This window comes from Camarhynchus parvulus, chromosome 4, assembly GCF_901933205.1.
Source record: "Camarhynchus parvulus chromosome 4, STF_HiC, whole genome shotgun sequence".
Taxonomy (NCBI): Eukaryota; Metazoa; Chordata; class Aves; order Passeriformes; family Thraupidae; genus Camarhynchus; species Camarhynchus parvulus.
Genome location: NC_044574.1, coordinates 62,391,766 through 62,418,405, shown reverse-complemented (window position 1 = coordinate 62,418,405; position 26,640 = coordinate 62,391,766). Strand labels below are relative to the sequence as shown.

General features: G+C 42.7%; 1 protein-coding gene across 3 annotated transcripts; it reads right to left on the bottom strand.

The window, feature by feature from the left end:
* Positions 1–501: 501 nt before the first annotated feature.
* LOC115903113 (serum albumin-like) lies at positions 502–26,640 on the bottom strand. 3 transcript variants are annotated; one of them, XM_030947345.1, is made up of 17 exons: positions 26,491–26,640; positions 21,420–21,539; positions 10,445–10,488; positions 9,637–9,697; positions 8,687–8,819; positions 7,623–7,837; positions 6,893–7,025; positions 6,627–6,724; positions 5,719–5,848; positions 4,748–4,962; positions 4,491–4,623; positions 3,578–3,675; positions 3,321–3,459; positions 2,469–2,692; positions 1,855–1,987; positions 871–927; positions 502–637 (listed from the first exon to the last, which is right to left on the bottom strand). In XM_030947345.1, the coding sequence occupies exons 5-16, from the start codon at positions 8,813–8,815 to the stop codon at positions 877–879; spliced, it is 1,698 nt and encodes a 565-aa protein (XP_030803205.1). In that variant the 5' UTR covers positions 8,816–8,819; positions 9,637–9,697; positions 10,445–10,488; positions 21,420–21,539; positions 26,491–26,640; the 3' UTR covers positions 502–637; positions 871–876. The 3 variants fall into 3 exon arrangements, with proteins under 3 accessions (XP_030803205.1, XP_030803206.1, XP_030803204.1); XM_030947346.1 differs by lacking the exons at positions 21,420–21,539; positions 26,491–26,640 and adding an exon at positions 20,768–20,852; XM_030947344.1 differs by lacking the exons at positions 21,420–21,539; positions 26,491–26,640 and having other exon boundaries at positions 10,445–10,572.

The window sequence follows — 26,640 nt, the reverse complement described above, 5'->3', positions numbered from 1 at the left end:
TTGCCGTAGTAAAGGGCGTGATTTAGGTGGTGAGCTTTTCAAGAGAAAATTTAAAACACATCCTAAAAATCGAGTTAAGAGATGAAAAGCATCTTAAAAGCAGGGCTGTTCGCAACTCTTTGCAGATGAAGAGATGCTTGATTTGGGGTTGGTGTAAAAATATTTTTTTAGAACAGGTCCTTGCTGATCGTTTCCTTTAGATCGCATAGTACCTTTGAAACCTCTCTTACTGTGTAATTATAATGGCTGAAGTAAAGCCTAAAATGAACCTGGGCAATTGAATCTGGGTATTAAAGTCTAGCTAAATTTTCATATTCTTTCATAAAAACTTTCTAAGAGCACTAAGCAGAAAAAAAAATTTGAAGTACAGACTCACTGTCCATATGTTCTACTTAGAACAGCCATTTGGTATAGGCACTACTGCTGGGCTTTGCCTTGTGGTAGTCACTAGCAGACAGGGACAGGTGTGGTTTTATAAAGCCTTTATTTTTTTTTTTCTTTTAGAGAAGGAATTGAACAGCACATAGTGTGACAAAACACTGAAGATTCATGATTGATTCTTTCAGTACTAAATGAAAAAGGGTAAGGGGTGGGAGAAGTTACACAGTTTTTTCTTCATGTTTTTCTCACTGGCAACCTAGATTGGAGAGACAAAAGGGAGGATTTTGTGAAATGGCAGCATACTGGCAAGACCTCAGTTATTTGAGCCCCGTGCAGTGACAGGTGGTAAAACAATTAGGGAAAGCCCAGGTGGTGGTTAAAGGGAAGCTGGATGCTCTTTGGGGATAAGGAAGTGAAGTGGGTGGAAGGGTGGGCAGGAAGGGGCAGGCAGACTGACAAAGGTATTTGTGTATTGCTGCTGCTACCTACCTTAGGTTAAACACCAATTCCTAATATGGCTCTGCTCTGGACTATTAGGGCAGCACCCTGGGAAACGGAACACAAACAGTTGTCAGAGAGAAGCAAGAAGAAAAGCAGGTTGTGCTTGAGAAGGAGCTGTTAGCAACTTAAACTCATGCCTGAATTATGGTTCAAGGGATAATTCTGATGGTACTTTCTGACCCTAGGACCTACGTGCCCCTGGATGTTGTGTCTTCCAGTTTTGTCAAAGTAGCAAAGAAACTTTTGGAACTGGTTAGAGACAAAATAATTCTTTCCTAAGTCTGCCCAATATATTTAACTATGTAACACTTGGGATATAAATAAAAAAATAATTCAATTAATAAGCACTTTAAGATATTAGTAATAGTTCTGTGCCCTACCATATAATGAGGTTGCTACTGCAAACTGTCATTTATCCTTGCTGGCAATGCCACATGACTCCAGATAAACCTTTTCTGTGACATGATCAGCCCAACTCCCAGTAGATCTGTATTTGCTGGGCACTTCTGAGAATTGATCCAGATGCCCTTTTTACTGGTAATCCCAGAGTTTTGTAAGGAGCTTTAGAACAAAAGGACGTTTATGTATGCTAAAGTTAAATTCTACACGTGGGTATTTTTCATCTGTGGCTCTTCTGACAAGACCTGAGAGAACTTAATCTAATCTAGGACTGAGATGTGCTTTGAGCAGATGGTTTGACTAAATTACCTCCAGACAACTTCTCCATGTGAAATTGGTCAGTGACTGTAATCTGTGCAGCCAAGATACACAGTGAGCTCTGGCTGTTTATTGTACGGGCACGTGGACAAGTGACCACAGCAGTTTGCAGAACAGCTTTCTATAGTGCTCAGCTTCCAGGTTCCTGTATATGTGCTTTGAGGTTTTTGTTTGAGGATTTTTTGCTGCTTTGGTGGTTTGTGTGTGTGTGTATTTTGTGTTTTGTTTCTTTAAAAAAAAGGAGATAGAAAGTACCTCTTCTCCAAGGCACCCCTCAACATCTGCCTGCTTGCAGCACTTTTCCACCATGGCAGTGAAACTCCCACCAATTGTCTTTATTTGTTCTTCTGTCATCTGGGGCTTGCGCTTGATGAGGTTGACGAGCATTCTGAAAAGAAAGCCACAAGACACAATTATTCTTGCTGGCTGTAGGATTCCTGTTTTACAAGATGCCATTCCCCCAAGCACAGCTCATTTCAGGGTGTTTTTGTCATGCCTAGATGAGCCTGTGCCTGTTGGTGACTCCAAACTCTCAGTCTAACACAACCATCAGTTGCAGCTGAGTAAAAACTTAGGGAAATGATCTGTATGTTGTCCTAATTAAGTACATCCCAAGATTTGCACTGGCAGTGGGCCTACATGAAACTGGTCAGTTAAGGGAGTGATTTCAGTGAATAAAAAATCTGTTTGCTTCTTCCACACTACAGGATGTTATGTCGTGACTAGGTCAGTGCAAACACATAGTTCCATGTGGATTTCTGTGTCAGTAGTGTAGCTCCAGTCAGGTGACACAACAGGGTGGAGCTTCCTTCTGTACTCCCAAGTGCTGCAGTTGAGGACTCCCCTCCAAGGTGTTTGTTGGGGCTTACTTGAGCTGCCCTGCTTCGCGCTCAGCCGGAGGAGCAGTGCACAGCTTCTCATCGAAGTTGAACATCATGGGGTCGAAGGCTGGCGGCACGTATTTGGTGTCTACGCCCATGGCAGTGAAACATGGCCTCTTGTACGAGTAGAGCTCGTTGCAGCACTGGGAAACCTGCTCATTGATGGGGGTGCTCTCCTGCCTCTTGCACATGTCTTCAATGATGATGCTCAGCTGAAAAAAAAAGGGCAAAGGTTAGTTACATCTTCCCAAAAAATACAGCAACTAAGTGATGTTTTTATCACAACACCGTAGCTGGAAACACCTGCTGGGACATGGTACGTGTTTAAAATTTAAAATATATAGGTAGTCCTGGAGTGAAGCATTTCTTCATCTGCAAACAGTCAGGGCATTGGGCTACAATCAGTAGGTTTGAGGGTTTTAGGACATTGTTTTAGGACATTTCCCAAATGCAACCTGCCACAGTCTCAGGTGTGGAGCTCTGGGCAACTTGGTCCAGTGGAAGGTGCCCCTGCTCATGGCAGGGTGTGGGAACTGGATGATTTTTAAGGTTCCCTCCAACCCAGGCCATTCTGTGTTCTGTGATTTCCAATTCTATGAACTCACTCTTGCTTGCTGAGACAAAGCAAAGTTTAACTGAAATTCTCACAAGATACCATCAGCTAGGTATTTAGGCTCTCACACCATAAAAAAATGAACAGACTTGGAATTCTGTTAGGTAGATGCTTAGTGTAGTGTTTATGGAAAAAACACTGTTTGCTATCTCACCAGAATTCAGTGTTTTTGTGAACAGGGAAAATCTCCAGGAGGAGAAGGGGAAAGAATAAATACATGTACTCACGTAGTGCTCAGAGCAAGACATGCGTTTGTCCTCAGGGAGATTGCAGCACTTGCTGCCAACCGCTGTCATTTTCTTCCCGATTTCAAGCAAGGTCTCACTTGATACCTGAGGCATTTTCTTGGTGTAGCGGACCAGAATTCTGGCAAAGTCAAATCAAAATGACAGTTAGTAGAGCATTCCTCAAATATGAGCACATCTGGGCCACTGAAGGGAAAAGGGAAGTGATGACTCCAGAATGTTTCTCAGGAATTGCTCACCCTTTAAGGAAGTCTGCCTCGCCGTGGGTATTGAACAGCTCACAGTTGGTCTTCACCACATCCTCAGTTTCCTTGACATGCTTGTTCAGTTCCTCTTGCTGCAAACAAATGCAAATTTATTAGTGATATTAGAGCAGAACTTGTTGCTAACAGTCATACAAATGTAACTTCTGACCTCTTCTAAACCTTATCTACAAAATACTCATTTTGCAAGGTTGATCATTTCTGTATAGCCAGGCTGGTGTAGGCAGGATTTGATTCCCTTGTGGGTCTTAAGTTCTAACAGAAATTTCCTTGAAAAAGGCAGCCACATTTTTAAAGTTTAGTTTAAATTAATTACCTGTTGGACTTACTTTCTCAGCAGTGGGGGTTTATGTTTATTTGTTTAAATCAAGTAAATATTTCAAATTATTATCAACCACGAGGGGAACATCTCTTGGCCAAAGCTTTCAGGAACTCAACTTATGCTGTGTCTTGTGTATGACTGAGTTGTGGATCAGACCTGCTAGGTGTCTCTGTGTGCTGGCCATGCACACTCTCTCCCATCACAATCCATGAGCAGCCATACTCAGTGTAGGCTGTGGAGTTCAGACAATAACTGAGCTATTAATTGTCAGCCTCAGGACAAGCAGAATCATATCTGAGATAGAGAGGCATCAGACAATTAGTTGAGTGAGACTAGTCTGAAATAATGTGATGTGACAAATGAAGTTACTCTGTAATCTGAGATAACCCTGCATCCTTGCCATGGGCCATGGACTGCTTCATCTCCCATCAGGACATTAACCCCCCTGGAATTAGTCTCTCCAAAAGCTTTCTGTCTGCTCTGCTGTGGGAGCTCCTCAACACAGTTCTTTGATGACAGGTACCAGCCCAGCATTCAAGCCAGCTGCAAACACAGCATTGCACCTACAGCGTTCCCGTAGCACTCAGCAGGGTTGTCTGTCTTGCAGCACTTATCCAGGAGTGTTTCATATCCCTTGGTAATCCTCATAACCAGCTGTGTGGAGAGCTCAGGGTGTCTTCGTGAATATTCATAAACAAACCTGGAAGGCACAGCAGCAGACAGAGCTCCTGAGTAACGTGCTGCTGTCCTCAGCACAGTGCAGCAATAACAAGGACATTTCCTCAGGGGGACAATGAGCCTGTAATGCTCTGGGCACTACTTACTCTGACAGGAATGCATCATGGTTTGCCTCATAGCTTTTACACACTTCCTTATCTTGAATGTATTTTTCAACTAGTGAAGGAAGGTTGTCAGGTTTGTCATCAAACTCTGCCTCCATGATGCACTTGGTCCTTTCCACAGCTGGCAGCTCGCAGCAGGGCTTCAGTTTACTTGAGAAAACATCTTGTTTAGAGCACAGAGAGGCCACGAGCTCTGACTGTAAAATTAATACGTAGTATCAGACAAGCTATGAAATAATAAAGACAGGTTAATTAATTTGCTCTCTCAGCTTCAGACTCTTTTCACTCAGGTCACCTCTTTATTTAGCACTTCACTAAAAAATGCTGCCTTCACACAAAGAGAAATAACTGGGGCATAGTTCCCTCCCTGATCCTAGACACTCTGGCGAGCCAGGGCACATCCCTGAGTGGTCTGTCACAAGGATGCCTGATGGATCTTGTCATTCCTGACAGGATGCCCAGCTCTGATGGAGGACTAACCCCAGAGCCCTGGAACGAGCAGGGTCAATGAGTGTGTCCAAGTTGGAGTCAGCCAGGCAATATTGACATCATCTCACTATTGCAGGGGTTTGTTCATCTGTTTTCTAGCATTCATTGGCACTACAGGAAAGCTGGATTAGTTGTAGTATGCTTGACAGGGCAGGAGAAAAAATTGCAGCCTTTTTGCCTCTGCTTTTTTTTCCTTTATTTATGGTTGAGTTCAAGTGAATAAATACTGTCAAGCTGCCTCCTTGATAAATGTTCTGACAGGGCTAGATCCAGAGCTGGGCTGAAACCTACTTTCAGTGAGAGTCAACTGTGCTTATCCTGAGCTTTTCAGTGCTTGAGGAACCTTCCAACAGTGCTGAGTACCAGTTTAAGTTCCCTGGACTGTGAACATGTAGCTGCACAAATTACTGTCTTTCTAAATATCTTTCAAATATGTCAACTTTGGTCTAAAATAGCGAGCTCACCCAGTCATCCACGCACTCCACCATGTCTCCATCGCAGCACTCTTTGTAGACATCCTTCACATCGTGGACCATCTTAACCAGTTCTGCAAAGGGAGCCTTGGGGTATTTCTGGCTCACACGAACGAGTTTACTGGGTAGAAAAGGAGAAAAAGACACTTGTTTTAAAGCACTGCAGGGAACAGAAACCTTGCAATCACTAACACATGGTAAGGTAGGTCAGGATTGTTTCAAGAAAACACTCATTCTTCTCATCTAATTCCTGGTGGCTAAAAAAAAAAGGGCATCAACATCTGCCCCAGTAAAGCCCGAAAGGACCAAGTCTGTGGTTTTCCTGTTCTGCCTGAACTGTAAGAATCACACCCCAGTATTCTCCATCACTCTTGAGCACCTGGAAAGCGCTCCAGGTTGCTTGGCACAGGTAGATACAGTCCTGATGACACCTTTAAATGAAAGCTGATTATGTTTATAAAATAATCCTAGTCAATGTTGGTGTGTCAGACTGGCGACAGAATGAAAGCACCTCTCTGTGCCCCAACAGGTGATCCAGTTATTAAATGGCAAAAGCTTTTCTTTGTCTTACAATCAAATGTTGTAACAACTGTGGTTCTGCCAAGTCTGGCTTTTTGGTTGGCTTAAGGTTCAAACTAGCACCTTACTCTGCTGATTAGTGATGTGTCCATCACCAAAAGCTGTAGGCACTGGAGTGGAGTACAGCTTCAGCAAAAGTGTGCCTTAAACACACTGTGATCTCTGGTTCTGAGGGACACTCCAACAGTTAATTCTCCATCCTCCGGACTGGTTCCAGAGATGGTTTAATTGCTCTGCAACTCTCACAGCTGAGCTTTTCCTAGGTCTCTCTCACAGGCTGACAAGCCTACATTTTATCCAAAAAAGTGATGGGAACTTACCTTGCTTGGAAAGTCCTCTCACCATACTTGTTGAGGACCCTGCATCCGTGCTGCTGCTTTACATCTATCTTCTTGGCTCTTTCCTTGATGACAGCTGCCTGTGGTAACAGGACACACATTGTCACATTAAACTCATTATGTGCAATGGATAGGACTAATCCTGGCCTGTCTCTCCAAGTTCTTCATGCAAAGCTTTGCATGAACAGAAGCATTCTGCCTGTGTCTCAGTTGCTTAGTGTTTATCCACAGAGACCAAGCTGCTGTACCTTTGCATCCAAGCAAGCACCAATATCGCTCTCTGAGCAGCAGCTTTTAAGTGCATTTTCATACTCAGCAGCCAGGCCCAGGATCGCTGGGGCGTGCAGGAAGGGGTTTCTTCTTGCAACAGAGTAGACAAAACTAGAAGGAAAAGGAAAAGGAGAGCATTAGTTCTGTGTTCCAGTAAATAGCCTTAAACCTCCTGCGGCTTCTCTAACTTCTTTTCTAGTGTAGAAATCTACTCCAGAAATCTAGTTTAGCAATCTGCTTTTGAGACGTAATGCCTGCTTGATGGGAAATGCTCTGCTAAATCTCACCCTTTCCAAGGCAGGACTCACTAACTGTGGGTAAAGGGTGAACTCCTGATGTTCTCAGCCATCTGGTTTGACATCCATCTGCTTTTTAAAATGTGTTGTCAAGTACTTGAAAATTCTGTTTTTCAGTGTGAAAAATTCATCTATGGACCTGTCACCAAGATTTTATTGCCAAGTTTTGTTCTTTTCACTGTTACCTTTCTTCCTTCTTGCCAACTACACAAAGAGTAGTGGGAAGCTGGAGTGAATAAGTTATTTAATCAGGATTGGAAATACTGAGTTTTCAGCAAGTTTGGGGAAGAAGGGTCATCCAAGAGGTATAAAATGGGATCCTTAACCCCTGTTTGGAATGCAAAAACCTGCTCTTGCATGAGATGAGCAAATGTGATCCAGGTAAGACAGGACAAGTGGCCATTTCCCTTACTTTCCCAGGAGCTGCACGCGGTGGTCCTTGTACTCGTTGCAGATGACATCAGCAGCTGGTCTCTGGTAGGGCTGGACAAAGTCTGGGTGCTGCACTTTGAAGGACAGGAAGCACTGGTTTCTTTCGGGATCAGCTTTACCACAGCAGTCAGCCATGTCACCATATGAGTCACGGAGCTTGTCCACTTGGCAGATTTCATCCAGGAAAACAGAGGGCTGGAAAGGGAGAGGGGAGGGTCACAACTAGTGTTTATATATAGACAGTGCCATGTGTTGTCTGCTTATCTGCAAAAGAAAAGCCAGGCTGAACAGTAAACAGGTTTTTACTGAATAAGATTTAGACCATAAATCAAATTAATCTACTGTTTTTCAATAATTTTATAAAGTTTTATTTTAGATAGTCTGGTATCAAAACGGTTCCAATGCTTTACTGAAAAAATGAATTATAACTTAAAGTACTCTGTGCAAGACAGTGATCTACTTTTACTTATAAGCTAAACTGAGTTTTATGAACTAAACTGAGTTTTCAGATGATTTGAAGCAGAATTTGGTGGAAACCTTTAGGGAGAACTCATATCTAGCTGAAACTGTTAGATGTCCAGGAGTCCTAAACACCCGCACATTTCTTGGGTTACCTGATTTTAGAGGAATTTTTTAAACCCTCATAAACTAAGTGCCTTAAAGTAGCACAGACACTTTTTCAAGTCACCCCAGTGTGGAAATCCACACACTTGGGTCACTTTAATACCTAGAATTAGGCCTGTACTTCACAGCTGGGGTTTTGTACCAAGTGCTAACATGTATTTTCAGGCAATGCTAGGCTGAATGTGCCAAAGTGTGGTATTTGGTCTCTACCATAATGGCTCCATGGATCATTTAGGCACTTGTTAAAGGCAGAGGTTTAGAACCTGACAAAACCAAGTTCTTTGTTTAAGCACTGAAATCTGAGCGTTGGCCTGTGACAACAGGCACACCTGTAAGGTTCAGGTGTAAGTCCTCAAGCAGGGTGATCCTGGCAGCTGCACAGAGCGAGGAGAAAAGCGATAGTGAGGTTTCACTGCCTACCAGTGGTTTTGAGCACTCGGGAGCATCCTCGTTGGCAACACACTTATGTGCCAGGTCAACCACATCCTTCACCAGCTTAGACAGTCCATCGTAGGAGCATCTCTGCAGGTACTGAGCAAATGTGATCATGGCACTGAAACACAAAGCACAGTTTGGAACATGACACTGAGAAACATCAGGCAGTATTTTCAAAGGTGCCTCTGAATTGAACTGGTTTGTTCAAATGACATGCACAAAGGTTCACCAGAGTACCATGCGGAGCACAGTGCTATATCCCACAACTATCTTGTTCTCTCCTCCTCTCTGAACATGTTTTTAACCTTCCCAATAACCTTTCTACCTTCCCTATAAAAAAGCCTTGAATACTAAATTATAAACAAACCAGAAGAGACTGTGATTGGAGTTTTCTGTTGTTTTTACCAGCAAACTCATAAATGCCATGATCTAAGATGGATTTGGCCACTGTTACCAATTATGACCTTCAGGCTGCCTTCTGTCAGCCCTTACGTGTCTGTCAGGGCCCTCTGTCTTTCCCAAAACTGGTTTCAAATGAAGATCACTGATTTGTCTCAGAAAACCTGTCACAGGTTTGTTTTTTAAGGTTGATTGTGGTTTTTCTGGCAATGTTGCCAATGCAGCATAATTTCTCTTCATTCTAGGAGTAGCAAACCTGCATTCCTCATGCCTATTTTATTTTCAGAGAAGGAACAGAGGTTTTTTCACAAGCTTTGCAAGGAGTTCTTTTCCCAGAGAGGAAGTAAGTCATTGTGACATTTGCAGGTCTTAAAATATTTCTAGGTTTTGCAGTAACAGTAAGGGGCTAAGTCAGTGTTTCAGTGAGACAAATACACTCCCTGTGAGCTCATACAGTGTGTCTTACTTTGCCTTTTTGGTACAGTATCAAGAGGGACAAAACAACCGTCAGAAGATGAAGTTGAACATTCACTTACACTGCCTTAAATGTCTCTTCCTTCAGGTCGTTGAAGCGGTGGGCAATTGGGCTCTTGTGCTCTAGGAAGGAAAACAGAGGGAGCAGTGGTGCTCACTGTCACACTGTCACACTGGCTGTGCTGGACCCTGAAAACACATTCTGGGCACCATGGGCCAGATTCTCACCATGTTCAGTATTCACCTGACTCCTTTACTTAATAACTTAAGAACTTGAACTCTTTCTTGTTCATTTGTCTACAGATACCTGACTCTTAGGTCTGCTTGTCCTTCTGAAGGAACCCCAGCCTGTGATTTTTATGATCCTAATAGAATATTTACCTCTGTAAGCAGCTACTTCATTCAGATACTCAAAATGACTGTTGGGACTTTACTATTTAGGGTTAGCAAATGTGTCCTTTGGGTAACAACCACCACCCCCAAACACTGCAAATAAAGCAGTGCAGCTGCAGTTTGATTAGAGCAAATCTTTTTCCTCTGAACACTGAGTTATTAACTTGTCAAAAGACAGAACTTCCACAAGCACAGTACAGCTGGTTTTCCCTGGTGGGAAGGAACAAATCCTGACTCATTGACACCTGTTCATGCACCACACAGATGTTGCAGAGGCATGGCACCACACTTGCTTACCTCAGTTGTCCTGAGTGTCCTACCCATCTCCCCACTGTTCCTTCATTTCGTTTCTTTTCAAGTCAATCACATTTTTCTGTTCAATATGGATCAGGCTCCCACGAATTGTTAGTGAAACTATATTAGACATTAAATTGATAGAAAAAAGACTTCCAAGAGAATTAATTAGTCCTTTCTTACCTGCATCTCGTGCAATTCTTTGCAGATTCCTGGATCTGGCAGAGCTCAGGAAGAAAATAAATGAAATTAATGTTAACCACTTCATGGTTGCAGGTTATGATGTGAGCAAAATTGCTCAAAAATGCTAGGAAGATTGAAGGAAGAGCATTTGCTTATATACCCTTCACTACCTGTGCTTGTAAAATATTAACCCTTGAGCTGGCATTTGTGGATTGCCATTTGGCCTGAGGAGGATTATGAAACTTCAGCTGCCCTTGACAAAAATTAATTTGATATTAGTTATTTATTCTGTGTTGTTACTTTGGGCCTTTTCGTCCTGAAGAGGTTGAACCTCCCAGCACCCAAAAAAGATAAAGTTTTGCGTAAATTTCCTTATCAAATGACAAACAAGGAGTTCAAGGCATCAGACAAAAATGTCATCAGGGCTAATCCTATAGCCTTTTTTTTTTTTGCTACTATTTGTTCAAAAGCAAAGCATGTTGGTATTGTATAGCAACAGGTCACCCAGAGAGGACTCAGTACACCTGAAATTAGAGAATTTTAATTGTAAATCACTTTATTGAGATGACATGGCTAATCTAGACACGTGTGGCTGATTTGAGCTCCTGAATTTGTTAGGTCCTGCTCTGGTTTTCCCTGGGTGCTGCTGTTCACTGATATCCAGAAAACAGCCCAATGCATGGGTAAACATGTGCAAGAGCTGTCATTTCAGAATTTTTGCAATTTGTACTGACATCCTCCCAAGAGTGATCTCTTAATTAAACATTGCTCTCATCTCTGTAAAATTTCTGTAAAATAAAATGTGCAGTTTGCACAGAGTCCCAGGACATGGAATAAATCAAAATTACTTTTCAGGACACCCAGTGAGATGCTTCAAAAATTCCCAGACAAGTACAGGGCTGGATCCTTGCTGAGTGCAAAGTGGTGTAGCTTCCCAGCGGGAGATACTAGGATTTATTGTAATTAATTTATATCCCTAGTGTGTGGATATCAGCCCACACAACTGGAGCTTGTGTGCTGCCTTGCAGCTCTGCTTTGCGAGCACCCACGTTGTAGAGCCAAGCCTGTGGTTTCCAAACCCTTCCTCAGTCTTAAAGGTTCCCTTTTCTGCTCTGTTTTTGTTCCTCAGGTGAGCAGTTTTGCCATGACACACTATTATTCCTAATGGGAATAGTAAGAACAATTCCATGATCAGTCCTCTGGAAATTTGACTAAGTAAGTATATACCTAATACTTCCTTTTGTTTCTGAGTGTGAGCTTTTAAAGACATTTGAAATAAAGCAAATGGTATGTCTAAGCTCAAAATATTTGCAGGCAGTTTTCATTCAGGAAAATGCCTAGGCAGTGCATCTTGTCTTCCAGAAAGGTTGTTCTTTTCTGCAGGAATAACCGCATAAAACTGAGATGAGTTCATAGTATAGTTTGATACAATGACATTTCTACAGTCTGCTGCTGTTGCAAAAACTTTCTGCATTTTCCTGAGTCTGCTCCTGATATTTTTGTAGGTGAAAGGCAGCATTCTGAGAGTGATTTAAATGAACAAGGCTCTGTTTTGGGAATTAAAAGGTTATTTGGATAACTCTTACATGAAGATGGTGCAGGAAAGCCAGGTTGGCAGAAAAGCAATGTTAGAAATGTCATAATATTAGACATGGGGCTTCTTTTCAGGTGGTTGTAGCAAAATCCCAGATTTCTGGAGAATGATGGGAATTGATGAGCAATCTGGAGCTGTCACCTATGCTGCTTTAGCCTAACAAAATTTGGGGAAAGAGCTTGTTAATTCAGTCTGTAATTATTTTACTGACCATATCCCTCTGTCAGAGAAGAGCCATCTCCTTTCAAATCTTAAGAGAGCATTCAGTGGGACAGAAACACACATTTAGGTATTTTGTGGATAACTACAAGGTAGTAAAAAACTGTGGTATTGGTGAATGATGTCTTGGAATAGCTCTTGAGATGCTCTCAGGCTGTACCAAAGAAGTCTCCAGAAAACTACAGCTAAGGGCGGGGAGGGCAAAGCTGAAATTCAGCACAGGATTGCAGTGTTGCATCTTGAAAGCTCTCTGGAATTTTCCCTTGCAGTATTGTGCAGTGTTAGCAGGAATACTCCAGGTCCCCTGGAGTTAATATGTAAGTTTGGAATACAGGGTCCATGTTTATTTCTAGATATCTTCTGTTGTCTGTCCTGTACTTGATGCCAATGGTTCATATAACTGCTGAGAGCTGAACTCCAATGCTCATGTTTGTTTAACAGTATTAAATAGTATACTGAGTTTCTTGTTACTCAGTGCTTTCACACTGCATTGATTTCACTCCAACAAAGTTGTCCTGGTATTAGAAAAAGGAATTTATCAATGGCATTTTAGGGTGATCCATTTTCACATTCATTTATGTCTAAAGTTACATATGATGACTACTTTTTATTCCAGGTGTGGGGAACCAAAGGACAATAATTCCAAGAGTAATTGAGCTGGAAATAAAAAGGATGCATCCTTTTTAAATATGTCATCATACCAGCTTGTGCAGAGTGGCAGAGTAGAAACAAAGTGGACTGAGATGTACTAATATGGAATGAGGCTCTTGAGAAACAAATGTGCTGTATCGTGAGAACAGCTGTCAGAGCCCTTCTGGGAAGTAAGTGCTTTTCAAAGTAATCTCTCAGAACCCAAAGGACATCAAGAAACTCTTTACTCTTGTGGCCCTCCATTTTATTTATTGCTGTTTCTTCCTTTTTTTCAAGACCTGTAGTTCTGTTTGTGGGACTGAACCATGAGGCACACACCAAACCTGGAGACAGACATTGCTGGGCCAGTAGCTGCAGTGAGTAGCTGTTTTTTAATAACTGTTATGATCAGTATACTTCTAAATAAATGTCTCTAGCTCTATACGTCTGTAGCTCAGGACATAAGGACAGCTATCAGGCATTACTTTTTTTTCCTGCTCTGGTACAGGATGTTTGCCATTCTTATCACTGATGTCTGACTCCCGTGCAGAACAAGTCAGACATCTCAGATATATGGCTTTTGTTTGAACAGAGATGGACTCATGGATACAAAGCAAACATAAAGACGCAAGGGGTCTGATCACTGTTGCAGAACAGGCAGAGACTGCTCAGCTGTAGCTAATAGCATTCCATGTCAGGTGTATCTCGTGAGCATATCCATCAGTGAGTTCTGATACTCAGCTGTTCCTCTTCTGCCATCAGCCACCCACCTGCAGTGTTAGTGAGTTCTGGATTATTCAGATGAGGGTTTTTGAATCACCAAGATGACTGTTCTTGCTGATCCTGTGCACTTGATCCCAAGGCCATTCTAGCATCCCTAATCCTTTTTCTCACAAGTCCACAGTGTAGTGATGTATCTGTTTTCCTTATTCGTGACCGTTTGCCAACATCATTCTTTGGCAGCAGGAACAAGAACAGCTTTGCTTTGCCTATTAAGCATTCGATTGCCTGCATATATCCAAATATACAGCCTTCAGTGCTTTTTGAGGGTGTCAATTCTGAGACTTCTCAGGACTTGTCTCTACTTTCCATGTCTGTCACTGTCATATTTTCTGAAAAATCTCTTTGCTAGGATTTCATCTCCTGGGAGGCTGAGAAGCCTCAGAAAAGAATGAAAACAGTAATTATCTGATTGCTTTGGAATGTGGTCTGGAGATCGTTTTACCAACAGGTGCATCTTTGATTGGTTCCATGTGAATTGTTTTAACTTCATGACCAAGCACAGCCAGCTGTCATGGACTCTCTGAGTCAGTCATGAGTTTTTATTCTTCATTCTTGTTAAGCCTTCTGTCTGTATCCTTCTCTTTCTTTAGTATAGTTTTAGTATAGCATTCTTTTAATATAATGTAATATAATACCATAAAATAATAAATTAGTCTTCTGAGAACATGGAGTCCGATTGTTATCTCTCACCTCATCCTGGGGACCTCACAAAGACCACACATGTCCCTATGACTTTTTGCTCTGCCAGTTCCAGTAGGTAATCCACAAGATAGCTGAGTATTGGCTTAATCTCTTACCCATTTCTAAGGTCCCTCAACAAAAATCAGTGTTATATCTTGGTATGGGTGTATCTAAATACAAAATAGATGTGGGAAAGAAATACCCAAGGTGCAGCATTGCTCTATTCAGGAAGTCCTTCTCAGGGGGAGATTTTTCTTCAGTATTTCTTATAATGCCTTTGATCATTGTCTCTGGAACTGAAATTGCTGCAGTGCTGTGATTGATGTTTGGCTCATGATAGGACTATCTGTGGAGATCTATTTTCTTCCTCTTACATAAGTCCCAGAGACCTTTGGAATCCAGTGCATTCACTTGTGCCCTAGAAAGTTTTTGGCACTCTGTTTCCAATTTCTGTGCTGCTCTGCTATGCTACCTGATGGCCTTTGGCAGGAGAGAAGAGCCATTTAATGTGGTACAGTCAAGAGCCAAAGCTGAAAGCTTTTGCTTGGCAAGATATTCTTAATATTTCTTTCCTAAGTTTGATGTGCTTTAGCAATAAAAGAAATAGTGAAAACTTTTGAGGAACAGCAGGAAATGTTTGGAGCATTTTTTTGTTTTGCTTTTCTTTAGGCCATTGATCTGTAACCTTCAAATTTTTAAAAAACCTTTTTTTGTAACTGTAAGCAGGTGTATTTGCTAAAATCAGAAACAAAACATGTGTAAAATGAATTAATGATTCTGGGAGCCACTGGGTTTGCTCTCAACTTGAAACACTTCAGGAGTTGAAAAAAATCCTGTGTGTCTAGAGGGGCTGTAGGACTTGTGGAAAATGTGCCATTCTGCAGGTGCCCCCCACAATGTTACTGCATCACCTGGCAGTGCTGACATTCTTACTTGCCTTATTTTTCATTTAGATTCATTGTAAACTTAAGGTTTTCCCATTCTGGCCTAAAAACTGTCAAGCTGGTAAATATTTTCTCCTTCATGTCCATCTCCATAGAAACAGACTCTGTTACTGCTATAATTGTTCTCTTGTGTTGTTTTTTCTGTTAGGACCTTGGGGTTTCTTTGCTGGTTTCTTTCTTGGGAAAATGCTAGTTCATCTGTTTAAGACAACTAGTAAATGTTCAAGCATTAAGGACATAAAAGGAGTGATTCTTTTCTCAGCCTTTCCTCTATTCCTGAGCAAACAATTTCTTTAGATAAAGCCCTCACAACTTTGAAAAATTAAAATATAGTGGTTTTAAATGAAGTCCTGGAGCAAGAATAGCATTTTCCACCTCTAATATTTCCTGCTGTCTTTGGAATTTCTTTAGCTAACTGTCAGGGCCTCAGGTGGCACCTCAGCAGGAGAAGAAAAATTGATAGAGTCATTTTAGGTCCTTGTTACTGGAGCAGGCAGGACAAGACATTTTAAAATTTGGCACCGCCATTTATTTGCTGACATAAAAGGATAGTCCACTTCTGCATATTATGCTGCAGTTACAAATTCTAGGCTCCATGAATGAAATGGGAAGCATCTTTCCTCATAAGTGAAATCACAAGACACGGTGAAATATTTCCACATTGTGCCTTAGCCTGTGAAGCCAAGTTCAGTTAGTCAAATCCAAGTACCTGTGCTTTTCTGTTGTAAAAATCAACTGTTTTTCAGGCAGCATTCAACCAGACTACATTTATTAGGTGAGCTCTGGCTTGTAGTTCCAGGTTCAGTACTTCCTTCAATGTGAATCAGATTGGCAATGATATTACGAGGATATAAGGATCTCTTAAAAGAGAACTGGAGTTGCAGCAGCAACAAAACATTGTCTTTCTTCAGGTTGCCATTTTCCTTCCCATGTTCTCCTTTAACTGGATTTGTTGCACTATGACATGTAGTTCTGGAAACCTGGGATTCCCAGAGTTAAGGAAGTGACAACAAATAATACAAAACGTGAGGAAATATTGCTCGGGTTTTTTGTTTGTTTTTCTTTAGAGTACTGCTTACAGTGTCTGATTTTCAAAGGGGTGAATAACTGGGGTTTGAAATTCAGTCTCTCTGAGGGCCTTCAGGAAGACTTGACTTTGGAAGAAAGGTTCCTCAGTACATTCCCAGAATCAGAAAAATTTCATCAGAGACCAAAAACTGCAATTGAGCTTAGCAATGATCTGTATAGTTCATGTGGTTCTCTTAAATAAGTTATCAAAAGATTGGTCCATACATCAGAGGAACTAAAGAAATCTATCAGGCAGATCTGTGTCTGTGCAAAGCCCAAATAGCTGTGATGTTTGGTTTGGTTTTTTTTTTAAATTTCAACACTACACTGAGAGTCCTTCTTAAGCCATGCAAAGAAATATTAACAAACTCTTTGCACATGAAGCTTTTGGTGTTGTCTTTTGGATCAATTAGGCAGAGGCTACACTCCCAGGGGCATTCCTCTGTGGCACTCTCCAACCCCATGCTGACAGTCCTTGACATTTGCTTTCTGCCCAAAGGCCTTTTTTGCTCAAACCAACAGCGCTTCAATATTACCAGCCAGGCATATCCACAGCCTATCCACAGGTCTCAGAAATAACTCAGGAAATGCAATTATAACAATTGGTGTAGTAGTGCCCTTCTCTGGTACCTTCAGTTCAGTGTGAACTTGGGGTTCTGACTTTGCTCCTTGACTCGGAGTGCTGGAAAGCAGAGTGGGTTTTCCCAGTGCAAAGAGGCTTAAGTCCGTGTGGATCTAGGCAGATGCCTGGCTCCCTGGACTGGGAGATTGGAAGCTGGGCAAATCATATGTTCGACCCAATTTCTCCCAGTTCCTGCTGGCAGAGGGGACAGCCTAGTGCTAAGTCAAGACTGAGGGCACTGTTCCTGGTGAGTCCAGGAAGCCTGAAAATGCTGAGAGCCTGATATGAACACAAGTCTCATGGTTTCTGAGGTCCTGCTGCACTGCTGGGCACTGCAGACTCTGCTGTCAGCAAGGCGGAGTTCTGAGATGGATCCTTTGACATCCCAAAATACAATTGTTCTTGTATCACTTGACAGAAATCTCTCAAGTTCAGAGTTTGCCCTCCCTGCAGGTTTGTCAGAGCCAATATGGAAATATAACTGGACTTTATGAAAGTTTATCAGTACTCTGATGTTTCCAGTGAAACATTTTGGATTCAGTTCATTCACATGCTTTATTGGTGCTCTTGCCAGTGCTGGGTTATGGGTTGGATTTGATGATCATGAAGAGACCAGTTTGGTCAGTCACACTTAGTGAAGCTGTCACTGCTCTGTCTTGGATGTGCCTCAACACTGATTCCATAAAGATCTGCTCGAAGATGTTCCCCGGCACAGAGGTAAGGCTCACCGGTCTGTAGTTCCATAGGTCTTGCTTTCTACCCCTCTTAGAAAAAGTTCCCCTGTCCCCAGTCCCTGGGGACTTCATCTGATGTCTGTGACTGTTCCAAGATGATGGACAGTGGCTTGGAGACCACAGTTCCCCCAGGACCTTGGGATGTGTGCCATCAGAGACTCATGGCTCTAGAATGTTCCATGTCATTCCCACTATCCCACAGTCACAAAACAGAAACTCCACTGACACGGGCTTAGGTTATTTTGCCTGTCCACCCACAAGAAGAAAACTTCACACTCCAGCTGGTCATAAAATTCAATCCAGAACAACATAACATCAGAATTGAAAACTGTGTGGAGAAACTGAAATTGAGACTAGGCTTGCCTAGGAACTTCTGTGTGTTATGTTAGTTAGTTTTCAAAGAAAAGTGAGATTATTTTATTTGATTCTCTGTTATCAGCTAGACAAACTGTCTGCTTCCCCTTCTGAAAAGGAAATCAGGTTTTCCCTTCCTGCTTTTAGTATATAACTGCACTTTAGGCAGAGACTCCTGTCTCTTGGGCACTGATATTGCTTAAGGAGCTTTTTGGCAACTTGCTAAGATTACCAGGTCTTCTGTGCAGGATTTTGAAATATATTCAGCATTGACCTAATTCTGGTCATGTTGAAGTCAGTGCCAAAACTTGCCTGATTTCTCTGGAAAGCGAGCTAGATAAAAGGCAGATTGTATCTTGGATTTTTACAGGCGGATTTTCAACCCTCCCTACAACATTTTAAGGAAGTTATTTCACAGCAAATCACAGCAATGTGTTTAGATTGGTTAGTGGATGAGTAGGATGTACCCTCAAAAGCAGGTCTAGCTCAGGTAATACAGAGATTACTCTAAAAATGATGTTCAATCTTTTCCTAAAGGAGAGCTCTGACAGAGAAAGCTGCAGTGTGTCCTGAATAAACAGGTATCAGCATTCCATAAGAACTAGCCCCATGAAGCATTTTTCCAAGCTCTCAGGCAGGAGCAATCTGCCACCTACTGTTAACATAACTGTTTGCACAAAGAGGCCGTAGACTTCAAAACTGAGAAAAATTTCATGTTCCTGTTGGCAAAGAAAGTGACAGTCTTAGAGAATTGTGATCACTCTTAGAGAATGATGTGTCTAAAAAAGAGATCAGCCCTCACTGGAGTTGGATTAATAACGGAGAGAAAACTCAGCTTGTTGATTAGTAATGATGTGTGATTTATTTGGTGCTCTTATTGCAAATTATTTGTGTAATCCTTATGGAGGCACTTTGCTTGGAGAGTGTTTGCATTGTCCTTACAGGAGTCCTTTTAAATAAAAGAAACACAGAATGTGAGAAGTTCCTTAAGATGAGGTACTGCTGATAGAACACTCCACAAATTCTGGACTCCTTTTGTGGCTTGTGACAGCATCTAACCAAGAGATGCACAGGATTTGGCATTAGGGTACATAAATGTTACATGCCAAGTGCTTTGCTGAATCCAAGTTTAAAACTCACTGAAATTAAGCAGCATTTAAGAGTTTTGGTGTACATAGAGAGATGGTTGTGATGTCTGAAGGTAAGCCTGGTAATTTATATTCAAACTGAGTTCTATGAAGTTAAGTATTGGAAATTAATATATTGTCTTTAAATTTGCAGACTTGAGAACTGAGCTGAGGCTTTGCATCAACATTCATGAATGAAAATAAAAGATATAGATTTGCCTTTCAAGACGCTCGTAGGCTTACTCACTGGACAGTTATAAGTTTGACATTGGAGATATTTCCTCATCAAAAAAATCGAAATTAACTCAGAGTCGTAAAGAAGAAAGTAAGAGAATGACAAGTGACAGAAAGAAAATTCACCACACCAGCACTTTTTCTCTTTATTGAAAAGGTCCCTAACTGAGGAACACAGAGCTATTCAAGGCAGCTCCTAACTTTGTAACTAGGTAACAATAAAGTCAATGCCATTGTAAATGCCACACACACACAGAGAAATGCTTGTTTAGCCCGCTGGAAATAAATTGCATGTAAAAAATCACTTCATATTTACTGTCAAATAAAAAAAAATCAAGACATAGATATTTAAGAATCAAATGCGTTAGTAAAAATTAATTTCCAAAGCATTGGAAAGAATTAAAATCAGACTAGTTTTAGCTGCAGGTGTGCTGCCGGCTTTTAGCTCCACCTGCTGAGTCCAACTGAAATAACAGCAAGCTTGAGCTCTCCTCTGTTTTTAAAAACCCTGTCCCAAGGGCCCTTAAAGCAGAGCAGAAACCCACAATATTAGTAAATAAGTGAAACAGCACACAGTGAGCAAGTGAGGGCAGATTCTGCTTGAAAACAGAGGCTTCACAGGACCTTGGGGGTTGGGGAATTTTAGACCATGAAAAACTTACAGATGGTTTTTCTAGTTGTAATTTGAACGCTGTAAAAATGTTCTTCTTCCACTTTAAGTGCCTTTCTGAGATAGCAAAGGCATTTCATACACTGCCTTCACTGAATCCAAGGTCTTACTGAGTTTTACATGGAGATTCCCACTCCCTTCCTTATCCAGAGATAAAACTACCCTGGGAGGATAAATATTTTCAAGGCACACTCTATATGAGGAGAGAATAAACAGCCTGAGCCTTGTTGTTCTGCATGCCAGCAGAAGGCTGCTTGCATTGAGATCTTCCAAGCTGCTCCAGGAGAAGCTGTTTCAAGGACTAATTTCAGAACTAATCAATTGTTGACTTTAAAAAGTGGTTACTATAGAAATTATCATTATGGATTGGCTGAACCCAGGCAAAACACTAAGTGTAAGAAATGTTTAACCTTCTAGCTGACTCCTGTGCAACCCACACGTGATGTTGCCTTAAATGTCAGCAATTAAAAAATAAAATAAAAAGAAAAAAACCAACCAGCAAAACATTTATTTGACAAGTAAGCTTTAGGGTTCAAATATAGGTGAGGCAGCTTTGGCTTGAGTGGTGTCGTTTAGAGTTTTGGATTACAGATCCCTTTTACATGAAATACACAAAAAAATTCACTTTATCTTATGATTTGTCTTGTTTTTGTTTTATGTTACCTGTGACCACACTTGAAGAGAATGAGAAAGAATCCAGAATCTTCTCCAGATGCCCTTTGTCTCTATTTGCCGTGGTGTTTTCCAGGTTTATACTCACGAAGGATGATCATTTTGAAAGCTTATCAAGCAAATTAGGAGCCTAAAACACACCTTTGGAATAATTTATGCGTGTTAAAATGTAAGGCTCACAAAGCACTAATGCATTTTAGGATTTCAAGTGCTTAAGCCATTTCTTAACTAAGACTCCCCAGGTACTACGTATATTACAGATGTTTTGTTTTTTAACAGAGCACTTGCAGATTTATTAATTGAATCAATTGTTGAAAGGTTTTACTTTCTGTATGTGTTTCTCCTGTCACAGTTCTCCCTGTGAGGAGGTGGTCACAGCTGGCCTGATGTTCTAAGAGCAGCTCAAAGAACATGCACCATCAGTGTCTGGCACAGAACAGCAATGACTCGCAAGGCACTCAAGCGGGACGTGTCTGTGTGTTTGCAGTGCCATGGATCATGGGGAAGGACAGCCAAGGGCAAATCACCCACCTTACTGCACCACAGAGGCTGAGGTTGGTCCCAAAGGGGGTCTCACTGCAGGGATTGGAGTGTGAACAGTAATGTCAGTGCACTTTGGGTGTTAACAGTAAAGTAAATTTACCTTCTGCTGTACCTCTGTGCACTTCTTCTGGGTTAGCACTGCTCCTTTTCAATTCTCCACCTGTCTGGATTGTCTTTATTTTCTTTACTCACAAGGCCTGAGGTGCTCACAGGAAACTCACTGTAATGAAGAAATGCAGATAGTTAATAAGTGTAATTTAAAGCAAATGATATGACTCCATAAAATCTGTTCTAAATCATTCTTTTCCATGTGCAATTTACTGGGATTAAAACTGAGTGGTTTAGACAAGGCTTAAAATGTCTGTCATGGAAAACTGCACTTCTCTGAATGTTCAAACATTTGTGTTCTTCTTCTTCTTTCTCCCTTTGCCTTGGACAGCAGGCATTGCATGCTTGCTGAACAACTTCAGTTCTGTTACTTCTGTTTAAAATCAGTCATGGTGGTGTAATTGTAGCTAATCTTACCACCCATTTCCTAGATGGATCTTCCATCTAGGCACCAAGGAGGTCCAGTGAGCGAGTCCCTTTGGTGTGTGTGTTCAAACAATACAGGCTGGGGTTCCCAGTTCCCTGAATGATACACATAAAAACATTCCAGCGCATGTAGAAGCTGCAGTGGTGGCAAAACTGCACATCTCAAAGACAACACATGCATTCACCAGTCAGAATGGCAGGATTGGGGTTTGGATTGAAGTTTATTTGGATGGTCAGCTTGGTAGCCTTGTGGAAGTTATAGCAGTCCTGAGTTTGGGTGAAAAATTCCAGAAGTTCTGAACTTTTTTCAGTCCTTGTATTAATTACAAACAAAACTCATGCTCCCTCGCTCCCTGACCTTGACAATGACACTGCTTCCAGCAGCTGTAAAAGAAACTGAAAGCAGATCCATGAGGATAATTATACCACAGCAGAGGTTTCAACACATTGTTTGTCCTGTAGGACTTTTTAAGGAATCTGGCACACAGGAGACAGTTCCTGAAAGTATTCACTGAATCCAGACCCCAAGCTTTCCCACTACTCCTATGAAGTGCTCAGTGGAATGATCAATAACCTGGAGGAAAATGAATAAGTACAGAATCAGAAATCACAGATGAAAAAGAGAACAAAGGATTGTCGTTTTTCTCAATATTTAGGAGGGTGGTGAGGCCCTGGCACAGGTTGCCCAGAGCAGCTGTGGCTGCCCCATGCCTGGAAGTGTCCAAGGCCAGGTTGGACAAGGCTTGGAGCAACCTGGGATAGTGAAGGGTGTCCTTGCTCATGGCAGGGGCTGGAACTGGGTGGTCTTTAACATCCACTCCAACCCAAACCAGTTTGTGGTTCTATGATTGAACGATTTCCTGCAGCTTTATGCTACCAATAACCCCAAGCTCCCAAAGTTAACTTCACAGACTCACCAGGGAAGGAAATGTGGTTTTTAGGAATTACTGCCCTATTTAGAGCCTACACTGACTTTTCAGTGATCTGCAATCCATTCCCTAAGAGCCCTATGAACAGGAAACACAGCTATGGGTCATACACCCTTGTGGAAACTGAGACACAACCCCCCCCCCCCCAATTTAAAAAAAATCTGGATTATTTACTCCTTCATTATGTCTTGGTGATTATCATAGTATTTACAACAACGTTTTAGTTTGGGTTTCTAAAATATAAAGTGCTGGAGAAGTGTTGCACCTTCCCAAGGCATTCAAACCATCCAAACCAAGATGGTTAGGAGCAGACTTGTGTTAGCAGCTTTTGCCTACGACAAAATCAAATTTTATAAGCCTCATGGGTCTAAAACTGAGCGTCTCTAAAGAACTCAAGTGCTTTGCTTGCTGTTGCACTCTCAAAATCTCAGTGTCATTTAGATTGGGAACCACCTCCAAGACCGTGGAGTCCAAGCTGTGACGAGTCTCCAGCCTGTCAACCAGCCCAGAGCACTGAGTGCCCTGACCAGCTGTCTCTTGAACACCTCCAGGAATTGAAATAAACACGGGCAGGCGACTTTTCTCCTCATTAATGCCTTCATTATAAGTGATCAGCTCTGGGAGGGGGGAAACCGACAGGTCCGTGCTCGCGCCGCTGCTGCTGCTGCTGCTGCTGCTGCTGCTGCTGCTGCTGCTGCTGCTGCTGCTGCTGCTGCTGCTGCTCCCAGGAGTGATTCGGAGGAGAGGCAGAGTTCAGCTGTGTCCCCTGGTCTGTGGGCAGAGCTGGGGGTCCGTCCTCACTAGAGCATCGGGAACTCCCTTGTTCTTTGGGTCTGACCCCCAGGGTCCTGCCTCTGGCCGAGGTCCTCTGGCTAGGGCGAGGGGCAAAAAAGGATCTCAGCGTCTCTGCAGGCTCTGGACTTTATTCCTCACGTCTAGTCATCACTTTGATTCGTCAATTTTGTGTTGGCTCGTTGTTTTAGGGGTTTTTGGCTAGGTTTGGTGAGGGGTCTCTCCCGCTGCATGCTGGATCCGATGTCATTTGCATGTTGACTCGATGTCCCTTCCCCTCCACCGTCTGGGTGTCATGTTCTAGGAAGCAGCAGGGTGTCACTCGACAAAAGGCGGAATTCTTAACCATCAACGACAGGTAGTTAACGAAAATGACTGGTGATTACAATAACAACCCTGGCAGCAATTGGTCCAACTTGTTCACTCTGCAACCTTTTTAAAAAATTGGCAGCTTTTTCTACTTATAACAGGAATGGTAACTCCACCCCTTCCCTGAGCGGTCCTAATGCCTGACAACCCTTTCTGCGAATAAATTCTTCCTCGTTTCCCACCCGATCCTCCCCTGGCACAACCTGAGGCTTGTTTCTTCTTCTATTGCTTGTGAACTGGGAGCAGAGCCCAACCTCTACCTGGCTGCATCCTCCTGTCTAGAAGGAGTTCTGGAGTTCCTTGAGCCTCCTTTTCTCCAGGCTGAGCCCCCCAGCTCCCTCAGCCGCTCCTCATGATTTCCTCTCTAGACCCTTCCTCTGCTGCACTCCAGCACAAAAGGCTCAAGCTCGGGTGGCAGGGAGAGCTGTGAAATGGAGGAAAAGGACTTGCCATGCAGTGCCGAACGAGGAGGCGCCACTCTTTGATCAGAACAGAGGTCACCGCCATAAAAGAAACGGCACAAACAGTCTCCGCCAGGCCACTCCGCCTGTGCCAACATGAGCGGCGCTGCTAACTGCGCTCCATATGACCCCGGGCTGGGGAGTACCACACACAGATTAAATACTACGGCTGCCTTTGGTAGCAAGAAGCTGGAGCCTTTCCAAGTCTAACAGCCTCAATGGATACTTGGAATAAGGTGCAAATGCAGCCGGTCTCACAGGCAGATATGTGATACAATGTAGCCCAGAGTAAGCGCAGCCCGAGCTCTGCGGCAGAGCCGTTCACTGGAGGCCATTCCCCGCCTCACACCGGCCTGGGAAGGGACAGAGGGAGGGCAGAAAACAGCTCCAAGGGTAAAACCCAGCCCTGCAGCCACCCTTCCCGGACCCAGCTGGGTCAGTGTGGTGCATTTGGACCTGTCTGGCTGCTCGTACAGCCAGAGCCATCTCAGGTGTGTTTTGTTCAAAGTCACCCACCTCTCGCATCAAACATTGAAGTGACATCCTTGTCACACCACAAATCTCAGCTGGCAGGGCTGAGATTACCTGTATTTACTCACAAGTCTCTTTTCTGCCTCTTGTGATGACAACAAATAATACATAAATGCTAAATAACATATATATGTAATTGTAACAAATAACAAAGGTTTCATCTCTGCTTGCACCCCGATAGAAACCAGTAAAATCAAAGCATTTGCATTAATTTTAATGCTATATATATATATATATATATAAGAGGACAAAAGTATTATTGTAACTGATCTCCCATCACACATCTCATGCTGGTGTGGTTTGAGATTTCTGCACAGTTACACCAGGAAGTTGGAGGTCGGTGGCTTAGAGTATTCAATTTATCCCTCCTGGATTACATCAAACTATCATCTGCAGAGATATTTATAAAGGAATAATATATAATATATACATATTATATACATATATATATATAGAGAGAGAGAGAGACCTTGCACCTGAAGATTAGAAGTTAATCTTCTGAATTGGAAGGCATGATGAACGCCAGCTGAGGATTTATTTAAAAAGGAATGTGTGATTTCAGAGGAGCTGCACATCTGACCGGTGCTATCCAACATCAGCCAAATAAGAGAAAACACCTAATTACTCAAATGACAACAATCTTTTTTCATTTCTGTAAAATATAACCAGAACAGGCATTGTTGGTTTGAAACGCCAATTCCAAAACACCCATACTGTACCAGTGCATAGAGCCATTACTGATCTTTACAATCATGTGTTTCTGTGGTGAAAATAATTTTCATTTCCAACAGGTCTAAAAAGACTTGGTCTGCCCTAATGGAGGCAACAGTATTAATAACCCAAGTACACTTTGGGGATGAAAATCTGGGCTGGGGGGCCTGAGGGCTGAGCCAAGGCATGATGACATATTCAAAGGGTTTCATCAAAGAAATATAGTCAAATTGGCATGGGCATCTTAATGTTGGTCATTTTTAGTGAAATGGTAAGAAAATTATTGTAAAACAGGGATTTGGAGGTTACTCTTGAATGCAGAATGCTTGGTGGGAACGAATTGTGTGCAACACAGAATCCCAGAGACACTTAGGCTGGAAAAGATCACCGACTTCAACCTTGACAGATCACCACAGACTGCCATTTCCAGTCGTTCCTTGGACATAGCTTTTAACTGGAATTCTGTGCTCTGTGGTTTCACTGACCACCACTTTTAGTGATACTCTACCAATTTATTTTCTGACCCTTTCAACGACGCCCCCCCGCAATTTCTATTATCGGAGGCGTTAGGAGGTTGCTTTTTAATGCATATTGTCCTCACGGTGTGAGAGACCATCACTTTTAGGCGGAATTCTGAGTGCTGTGGAGTTTCAACACGGGCCTTCCCTCACGGCGTTTTCCCGCCCTAGGCGCGCTCCCTCACGCTCTGAGGGCGGTGCTGCCCCCACAGACCGCGGGGCCCCGCCGGGCCTTGACGGGGTAACTCGGCACCTCCGTGCCCACGGAGGAGGCTCTCGGGGAAAGTTCCCGACGGAGGCCAGGCCGAGGCACCCGTTGCCCTTACCGAGGCGCAGCGGGCCGAAGGCTGAGGGTGATGACGCAAGCGGCGGTTCCGGCGCCGGGGCGGTGACCGAGGCGGCGGCGCGGGCGGAAGGAAGGGAAGGAGGCGGGGGGGAAAGGGGTGTCTGGCCGCCGCCGCCGCGGTTCCATTGCC